This window comes from Sciurus vulgaris, assembly GCF_902686455.1.
Source record: "Sciurus vulgaris genome assembly, chromosome: 11".
NCBI classification, from domain to species: Eukaryota; Metazoa; Chordata; class Mammalia; order Rodentia; family Sciuridae; genus Sciurus; species Sciurus vulgaris.
In genome coordinates, this window is record NC_136472.1 from 21,664,846 (window position 1) to 21,674,920 (window position 10,075).

Here is a 10,075-nt window from a genome sequence, read left to right on the forward strand (position 1 = left end):
TATACTGTTCCCAAAAATTATTAGAGATGTCTTAAGGTTTGAATTGATCATTATATATAAAACAATGTTTGGAGAGCTGAAAAATGTAAACTAAACTAGTAAAATTATTGCTTCAGTTGAACCTAGATTCAGATATAGAATTTTGAGGGTTTAAATGAAAATTAAAGTGACATACCTTATCAGAGAAACAGGAGGATTGTTTAATAACCCTCAACAGAAAATAAATACTAAAAATTTGGAACCAAAAAAAATCTTCACCACAATTTCAGCCAAATGGAAGTCATAGACTTTTATCTTACGCATCTGGGAAATTGGGAAGCAAACCATCTTCTGTGTACATTTAAGGAAACAAAAGGAAAATGAAGTTAATTCTCTATTTTTGATTGAATCTTTCCCACAGATGAAGCATGAAGAGGTAGAAGCAGAAGAAAATGTCTCCACAGTGGTCCAGTTTGTCCTACTGGGATTTTCTGATCTTCCAAACCTCCAGGGGTTTCTATTTGGGGTGTTCTCCATTATTTACATAGTTGTCCTCATTGGGAACAGCCTCATAGTCATAATAACCAGGCTTGACCCTGCACTTCACAAACCTATGTATTTTTTCCTGGCACATTTTTCTATTCTGGAAATCTGTTATGTTTCAGTCACTCTCCCTAGGATGCTGGTCAGCCTTTGGACTCAGGATAGGAGCATCTCCTTACTGGGCTGTGCCACCCAATTGTGCTTCTTCCTTGTGCTTGGAGCAACAGAGTGTTTCCTCCTGGCTGTGATGTCCTATGACCGCTATGTGGCCATCTGCAACCCTCTTCACTATCCCCTAGTCATGAACCCAAAGAAGTGCCATCAACTGGCAGCTGGTGCCTGGCTTGGGGGAATGCCAGTCCAGGTAGGGCAGACATGGCAGATATTCTCTCTGCATTTCTGTCATTCTAACCAAATCAACCACTTCTTCTGTGACATACCTCCTATTATCAAGCTAGCCTGTGGGGACACCTCTGCACATGAGGTGTCTGTCTATGTTGTGTGTATGTCGTTTGCTGTAGTCCCTTTTATGTTGATACTTGCTTCTTATAGCAAAATTGTTCTTACTATTCTGAGGTTGCCCACAACCCAAGGACGTGTGAAGGCATTCTCCACTTGCTCCTCTCACCTACTGGTTGTGGTTTTATTTTTTGGATCAGCATCCATTACCTACCTTAGGCCCAAATCTAACCATTCTGGAGGAACTGACAAACTGCTCTCTCTTTTCTACACCATAGTGACTCCAATGTTTAATCCCATGATATACAGCCTTAGGAATAGGGATGTGATTGCTGCATTGAATAGATTGTTGTTTAAATGATAGTGTCACAAATTAATGTATGAATGCTTGCATTGTTTGTCATGAAGTTATCAGAAAAATGTTTTAAATCTTACATTCTCCCTTTGAGATACTGATTACTTCCAATTCAGTATCTCTTTGTGTTACTTTTGAACACAAGCCTGAATTTTAGTCTGGTTGTTCCTATTTTGGGCAAATTACTTTATCTTCAATAATTGGTATCTAAAAAAAAATTTTCTCACCAAAAACATTGCAGTGTATATGAAATACCCCTTGTAAAATCCACAATCAGAATCAAATGTTATGACTAGCAACTGAAATAAACTGGCAGATTATTTACCTAAATAATTTCTTATGTACTCACAGCTAAGGTTGTTAGTTTTCTTCTTTGATTCTTAATACATTTACTTACCAATTGTAAGTTGAATATTAAAATGTTTGTTAAGTGAGTGCTTAAATGAGTGCATAAACAATATTTTTTGCTTCATTCCTCAGACACTTGGCCATCTCTACAGATTTTAGAGCATCGCTAAGAATTAAGTATACATTTATTTAATTCACTATGTCTCAGTGTGAAATTACTCCAGAGACAATATAAAAAAAAAAAATCTTACAAGCATTTAATTCTCTTCCTTAACATTTCCTATCTGAGTACATGATAAAATATAACAAGCCTATCTGGTAAGTTATTCATTCCATTAACCAATTACAGTCATTGGTTAATATGAATGCATTAGAATTTAGTCTAAGAACCTAATCAACTTTCCCTGGAATGCAATATTATATGTGTCAGTTAATAATGTTAGTAGAGATCTGATCAAATAAAGACCATGTAAACAAGTCATTGCATTTCACTGTAACACTGTGATAGGCAAAAAACCCTAATTCATGGGATCATGAATACAGTAAGGACATGACAAATGGAACTTTGCACAAGTGTGCCAGATTAAAAACTAGGAGATTAAGAGGTCATCAAGGCAACCCATGACATGAGACCCTCAAAAAAGAAAGATGAAAGAAGAGTATGTCAGGTACATGGAACAACAAAGAGAAAGAGAAAAGGAGGCATAAGAAGGATTCAGTTTGTCTTTACTGCCTTTCCATAAATGGGCCATATACACCAAAGTGGTCACTTTGGAAGCCACCAATGACAACCCAAAAACAATTATCTGACATTCACTAAGAAAGCAATTTCACATTTCAGTGTCCTCAAAGAACAGAATTCTTCCAATAATGTAATTGACCAAGTAAATGGATTCCCCAGGATAGCCTCCTGAAAACATGCAGTGAGACTGAGCAAGAGAGAAGACACAGGTGGACCTACAGAATAGCTTAATTTCAACTCAGGAGTCTATCAACAGAGTGCATGAACAACCTACAGAATGGGAAAGAGTATTTTCAAACCCTAACTGTTTAATATCCAAAGCATACAAAAAACTCAAAGTGCTCAATACCAAGAAAACAAATAATCTAATTTAAAAATGGTGAAAAAAGTGAGCAGACATTCCTCAAGGTATAAAAATGACCACAGTTACATGAGGCAACTACTCAACATGACTGTCGTTCAAAAGCAAATAAAAGCAAAAATGATATCACTTCATGTCTGCAAAATGATGTCTTCCAAATATGTTGGTCAGAATAAGAAAAAATAACACTTTGAACACTCTTTGTGGGAATGTAAATAAATTCACCCAATGTGGAAAAGAGCATGGAGCCTCCTCAGAATATTAGAAATAGAACTGGAGTATGGTCCAGCAATCACACTAGTGGGTATGTGTCCAAAGTAGATCGACCAGTGTGTTCAGGTGATACCTGTACTGCTGTGTACAGCATGAATTACAAAGACATAGAGTAAGTCTATCAGTACCTCAGCAACTGAATCCATACATAGAACCTGGTATATAAACAACGTGATGTTGTTTTTTCTTAAAAACCAAACAAAATCCTGTCATTTTTAGCAATGTGGAAGAACCGGGAGGACATTAGAATTGGTGATGTCGGCCAGACGCAGAAAGAAAAACAAATCACAATCTCACTCCTGTGTGTAATCTTCATTTGTGAACTCGGAAGAAGAGTATAGAATGGAGTGTGTGAGGGTAGAGTGGAGGGATTGCAGGGATGCTTATCAGAGCAGGGAAAATCACTCAGAGGAGGAGCAAGCTGAAGTGATCTGGTACTTCATGCTGAGTGTAGACACCAATATAGCTTGATGACTATAGTTCATGTTTATTAATTTTAGATTATATGTAATTACACAAAAGTTTACATATTAATGGTGTACCATGTAATGTTTTGGTACATGAATAAGTTATGTACTTTTTACATCACAATAAACCTATATGTCCAAAAGCTTTCATCATGTCCTTCTGGGAATATTTTCAAAATCCCGTTTTTCCAAGGTTTTGAATGATGGAGTAGAGTACTGCTACCTCTAGTCACCGTAATGTGCAATAGTGCAGCAGAATTCTTTCTCATTTGTAACTAGGAACCCGTTGATAAAACTTTCCCTTTCCCTTTCCCTCACAACCCCCTGCTCTTCCCTGCTTCTCCTAACCAGCAAGGTACTCTGAATGTACGTGAGATCGACTTTTTTAAGATTCGACATGGGAACGAGATCTGTGGTACCTGATCTGTTCTTGTTTTTTTCTCATTTAACATAATAATCTTCAGATAAATCCATGCTGTCACAAATCACAGGATTCTATTCTTTTAGTGGCTGACTCATAGTACATTGTGTGTAAATAAAATACCTTAGTTACTCAACTGTTGATTGATGGATAGTTAGAGGGTTTATATTTCTTGGCTGTTGTGAATGAATACATGAATGTGCATTCATTCAATATTCTGGTTTCATTTCCTCTGAATATTTACTCAGAAAAGGGCCTGTTAGATTCCATGGTAGTGTTATTTTTAATTTTTTGAGGAAGTCCCATACACTTTTCATAGTGTCTGCACTAATTTGCAGTCTCACCAACAGCGTGCAAGTGTTCCCTAGTCTCTACATCCTCACTAACTATTGTTTTGTTCTGTTGATCACAGTCCTTTCTGTCAAGGTGATGTTTCAGTTTGCATTTCTGTCATGATTAGTGAGGTTAAGTATTTTATCCCATACTTGTGGATCATTTTTTTGCTTTTGCAAAATATCTATTCACCTCTACTGTCCATTTCTAATTGAGATGTTTGTAATTTTTGCTCTTCAGTTTCTGCAGTTTCTTATATATTCTGTTTAGCCAGAACTAGGTAAATAAAGAAAAATTACTAGACTTTTGTAGTCTATACCAATTCACCACAAGTTGTGAATCAATTTTGTATTTTAGGTGAATATTATAATTATGTAGTTTTTCAGTGTTTCACGTTTCTTTGCTTTTTGTTCTCTTTCACTCTACATTATGTTGGTAACATTTCTTGATGTGATTGATATGCAGGTAATTCATTCACTCTCATTTCTGTGTAACATTCCAGTAGGAAATGTATCTTAATGTTATTTATTTAATTTAAAACTAAAGTCAGCATGGTATGGCACACACGATATTTGGAACTCAAAGCAAGATGTTATTAATATACTGTGTATTACTGTTTATATGACAGAAAGGTAAACCTGAGTGGCTGTAATAAAGTTCAGGGCTGCAAACCTTAAGATATACGCTTGTTGATGCCTGGTTGTAATCCCCAGCACTATGTGCACATGAATAAATATACACATGAAAGTAGCTCTTCATTGGAGAATTAATAAACAGGTAAGTGTCAAATTAGGATGGTTACAGATGATATTGCTCATTGCCCAATTTATATTAAATAGTAAAATGTTCTGTGTATTCTATTCCATAAGGAGCCTGAAGATGGTGTATTCTGGGTATAATAAGAGTTTTCTGGGAAAAATTATATAAAGCAAATAATCAGATGCCTAGGAGCTACTCTTAATTAGAAATTTAAATGTGTAGGTTGAAGAAGTCCCTGGAGTAGACAGAATTGTTGATATTTGAAGAGCAATTTATAAAGAACGAGTATCTTAAAAGCAGAAGGAATATCTATGTTGATATAAGTGGTCTCACTTTAAGCAATTTAAATATAAAAATATTTAAGACTTACAGTGAGAAAGAAAATCTACCCATTCAAGAAAGGTAAGTATGGACTATTTTATCCTGATAGTGAGCTTTACTTCATAAGACAAATTCAATATTTATGATCAGAACATAATAAGAAAATGTATTTTTATTAAAGTAGCTCATATATAATTCTTATTATATTAAATATAACTTGCAATGAAATAATAATTATTAAACACTGATATGAAGTTATTTGAAGTGAAAAAAACTTTTCTAATTGTTGTATTTTAAGCAAAGATAATATAGAAAAATTTCATTTCAAGCAAACACTGTGTAAGCAATACATTCCATATATACCTATTCAGTCTAGATTATATTTTAATAGATGATTTAAAGTCAAACAATTCATGAAGTGAACTTATAATCATTGAGGAATACAAGCAATATAGTAGTTAGAAATATAGGATAATTTTTTAAAAAAATAATTATTTGTGAAAAAAAGACCTATAGGATGTATTTTTTTTTCTTTAATTTTAATTTAGAATTTAAGTTGTTAATGTGCAGGAAATATACACACAGAGTTGAAGCTTAGGGAGATTGTAGTCATTGTCCCCACTTGATATAATTACTTATTACTTTAATCTCTTGGATTTTTCTGAATATAGGAGCTTGAATTTAAAAGAGACAAACTAGAGCATTAAGTTTTTTTATGTTTGGCTAATACAAACATAAACATGTACCAAAATGAAGGGCAGTATAATTTTATTTGAGCATATTGACAAATTTCTGCTCTTTCTACCTTGCTTCCTCTAATTGAAATAATATTCATTTCATTTTTAGGTACTAATAACTTCGTAACAAATGTTGGGGTTTTACAACATTAATTTAGATTATATTTATCATGAAAGTTATTGTAATAGGAAATTATTATTTTAAAATATTGCCTTTCACCATAACAATAAAGGTTGAATTCTTTTTATTTTCTTTCTCTTAAGAGGGATAATTTTAAAAGTGTCTTTTACTTTTAATCATTTCTGAGTAAAATATTGAGCACTATAAAAGGTGGACAACCACTTTTTTACAATCTGTCTTGCTCCGACATAATAAATAGTTATAGTCTTTACCTCTCAGATCATTTACTGATAATAAAAGGCATACAGAAAAATTGGACCAAATTTCAACACACTGGGCTGAGGAGTCATTTGTATTTTGGGTAGTAAAACCACAGAATAGAGATAAGAATATAAACAACAATGTGACAGAGAAGCTATGGATATTTCATATTGAGAGTTCTGGAATTCCATAAGTTTAGAAGATTATTCAAAGATCTCTTTCTATGCCCACAATATATATATAGGTCATGGAAAAGAATAAGAATTTTAAAATGTTTTTCCCCTGTTGCTGGAAATTGAATAAAATTAAAAGAATCTTAAAAAGAATAAGCAGCATTTAAATAGGCTTACATGAATATCATGCCCTCTAAAGCTGCTTCACATATATTAAGATCAGTAACTGACATACTAATCCTAAGTCTGGGTACAACTCGTAGACTATTTTTTTTGAAGACCCGTGGCACAGGGAATAGAGCAATTTGCATGAATCTCACACCAGTAGGAAGAGGAGCTGTAATTCAATTCCAAACCATTGAGGTAGGATTCCGTTACACTTCCATGACTACCCTTATTTTGTGTTTTGGGGACAAGGTCCAAAGCTGCAGGTTTGGAGGAATGACAGGCAAGGCTGGGATTAGTGAAGAGCCAGAAGCAGAAGACACCTTGGCACATATCTAAACTAGCAGTACCTTTTAGAATTGGGCACTTACTAAATGGCCCCTGAGAACGAAGGAGTACCTCTTAATTATTTTACCAAAGGAGTCAACTTCAACAATTGTCTATCATTATCAAGTCTCAATATGTTATTATCTAAAAAAAAAAAAAAAAAAATGAAAATTGGAAAGTTTGTTAAAGATTTTTGGTTTGGGGTTTTTTCTTTGTTTTGTTTTTGTTTTTCATTTTTAGAACAGCAAAGACTTTGGTCCCCTGGACATGGAGTTTAAGATAGTGGCCAGTCTCTTTTATATACATGTGCCATAGCCATGCACATGATCACATACCTCACTCCCCATCCTGGTTTCCCTCAGTTACTTTCTTAATTGATTCTATCCAAGTTCCCATACTAAGTAAAATCCTGTGGTACTTCCCACTTAATATCCTACTGAAGGATGCATTTTTCCTTTGGTCATAAAATATTCTCAATTTTGCAACTTCCTATAATTGTGGAAAATATAATAAAGGCATTATGTTAAAATTAATCGATGGGAAGAAATGGACAGTTGAAATGTCCACATAAAAATGTACTTTATTCTTGGTGTAAAGTTTTTTGTGTTCTTTATATATTCTGGAAATTAGCACTCTATCTGAAGTATGTGTGGCAAAGATTTTCTCCCACTCTGTAGGCTCTCTCTTCACATTGCTGATAGTTTCCTTGGCTGAGAGAAAGCTTTTTAGTTTGAATCTATCCCAGTTATTGATTCTTGCTTTTATTTCTTGTGCTATGGGGGTCATGTTAAGGAAGCCTGATCCTAAACTCACATGATGAAGATTTGGACCTACTTTTTCTTCTATAAGATGCAATTACCCTATGTAAATGTATGATTACACAAATGGTACGCCTCTACTTCATGTACAACCAGAGAAACAAGTTGTACCCCATTTGTTTACAATAAAAAGAAGTACTTTAATTTGAAAAGTTAGAAAAAAATGATCATGAAAATTTCACAATAAGGAAATAATGTTTGTGGCAATAGATGTGTAACGTGATTTAAATATTTTGCAATGCATTCATGCATCACACGTAACATGGTACCCCATTGTTATATACGATTTTAATGATTTTAAATAACCATTAAATTTTGAGCTATGAGAGCTGAGAGTGTAGCTGTATGGATGTAGGTATGAGTACCAGCTCCACCAAAAATATAAATAAATACAATTTTTAAAACTGTGGGAAAAGGTAATCTATGATACAGTGTGATTGAAGCATGCCTGACAAAATACACAAAACATTCTAGAGGAGTTTCATGAAATGCAATTAAATAACCTAATTAAATGTAATTAATTAAACTCGAGATACCACAGCAGACCTCTGAATTCTTCCTCAGGAGTTGCCAGTACTACAGATGACTACGCGTAATTTGGATTATCCTGAATTATTGACAAGGAGGTACCCTGGGATGATTCTGAAGAAATTTCAGGGCAATGTGTACAGTGATCACCCATAGGGTCTAAGGTAGGAAAAGGTGGAATGTGTAAGAATTCATATTTTGGAAGCACAAACAATCCCAGTGGCCTTGAGTATTGCTCTGGATGACCAAATTCATTTACAGAGCAGCACCTATCCCTGAAGGTAAAGTGAGAAGCACATGCTGAGATTTGCTTTCCACAGATGAAACACCAGGTAAAAACACCAGAAGGAAATCTAACTGCATGGATGGAATTTGTCCTTTGGGGGTTTGCTGATGTTCCCATCTCCAGTGGCTTCTGTTTGGAATGTTCTTTGTCATCTACATGATCATCCTGCTGGGCAATGGAACTATAATGGTAATAACCAAAGTGGAACCTGCTCTCCACACCCCCATGTACTTTTTCCTTGGCCATTTTTCCTTTGTGGAGATCTGTTATGTTTCAGTTACTCTCCCCAGAATGCTCATGAATCTCGGGACCCAGAGAAGGACCATCTCTTTGGTTGCCTGTGCTACACAAATGTTCTGGTTTCTTGTTCTGGGAGCAGCAGAATGTTTCCTTTTGGCAGTGATGGCCTATGACCGCTATGTGGCCATTTGTAACCCTCTGCAGTATCCTCTGGTCATGACCCACAAGGTCTGTCTCCAGCTAGTGGCTGCCTCCTGGATCACTGGAATTCCTGTCCAGGCAGGGCAGACCCTCCAGGTTTTCTCTCTGCCATTTTGTGCTTCCAATGTAATCAACCATTTCTTTTGTGACATCCGCCCAGTGCTTAAGCTGGCTTGTGGGGAAACCTTCACTAATGAGCTCATGATCTTTGTGGCTGCTGTGATGTTCGTTTCTGCCCCATTTCTGTTAATACTTGTATCTTATAGCAAAATCATATCTACAGTTCTTAAGTTGCCATCAGCCACAAGCAGGGCCAAAGCCTTTTCCACCTGCTCATCTCATCTTACAGTGGTGCTATTATTCTTCGGATCGGCCATTATTACATATTTCAGACCTGAGGCTAGTCATTCAGCAGAAACTGACAAAGTGCTTTCTCTTTTCTATACTATTGTGACTCCCACATTTAACCCTATTATATATAGCTTAAGGAACAAAGATGTCATATTGGCATTGAAAAAATTATTATTTAAATAGTTTACTTGACGAAAGCATATATTTTCAGAGCTTGCTTTTTTCTCCATTTGTAATAAAATTTCAAGTGGTGTATATTTTTAGCTCTGTTTCTTACGAATTTCTTCAATACTATTTTCAAATTTTTTTCTATGTTGAGAGATGTTTCTGTCTTCATCTCTATGGGTGATATATGTTTCATCAAATTTTAAATCATTGCATTGATAATTATTTATTTTTGTATGTTTGTGCAACACCTATTCTCAACATACTATTAACAGCTCTTACTGTAATGATACTACTAATATTACAGACTCTGTTGTACTACTTATTGAAAATCATGTCAT

At 34.9% G+C, this 10,075-nt stretch overlaps 2 protein-coding genes across 2 annotated transcripts; both read left to right on the forward strand.

The window, feature by feature from the left end:
* Positions 1–394: 394 nt before the first annotated feature.
* On the forward strand, positions 395–1,342 carry LOC306639227 (olfactory receptor 10AG1-like; the record flags this gene model as incomplete). The annotated part of the gene is made up of 1 exon (XM_079102623.1): positions 395–1,342. Exon 1 carries the CDS (start codon positions 401–403, stop codon positions 1,340–1,342), a length of 942 nt encoding a protein of 313 aa, XP_078958749.1. The 5' UTR covers positions 395–400.
* Positions 1,343–8,808: 7,466 nt separating this feature from the next.
* On the forward strand, positions 8,809–9,752 carry LOC306639232 (olfactory receptor 10AG1-like; the record flags this gene model as incomplete). The annotated part of the gene is given in 2 exon segments (XM_079102628.1): positions 8,809–8,887; positions 8,890–9,752. Coding segments are annotated over 2 exon segments (939 nt in total). The 5' UTR covers positions 8,809–8,811.
* Between the last annotated feature and the right edge of the window lie 323 nt (positions 9,753–10,075).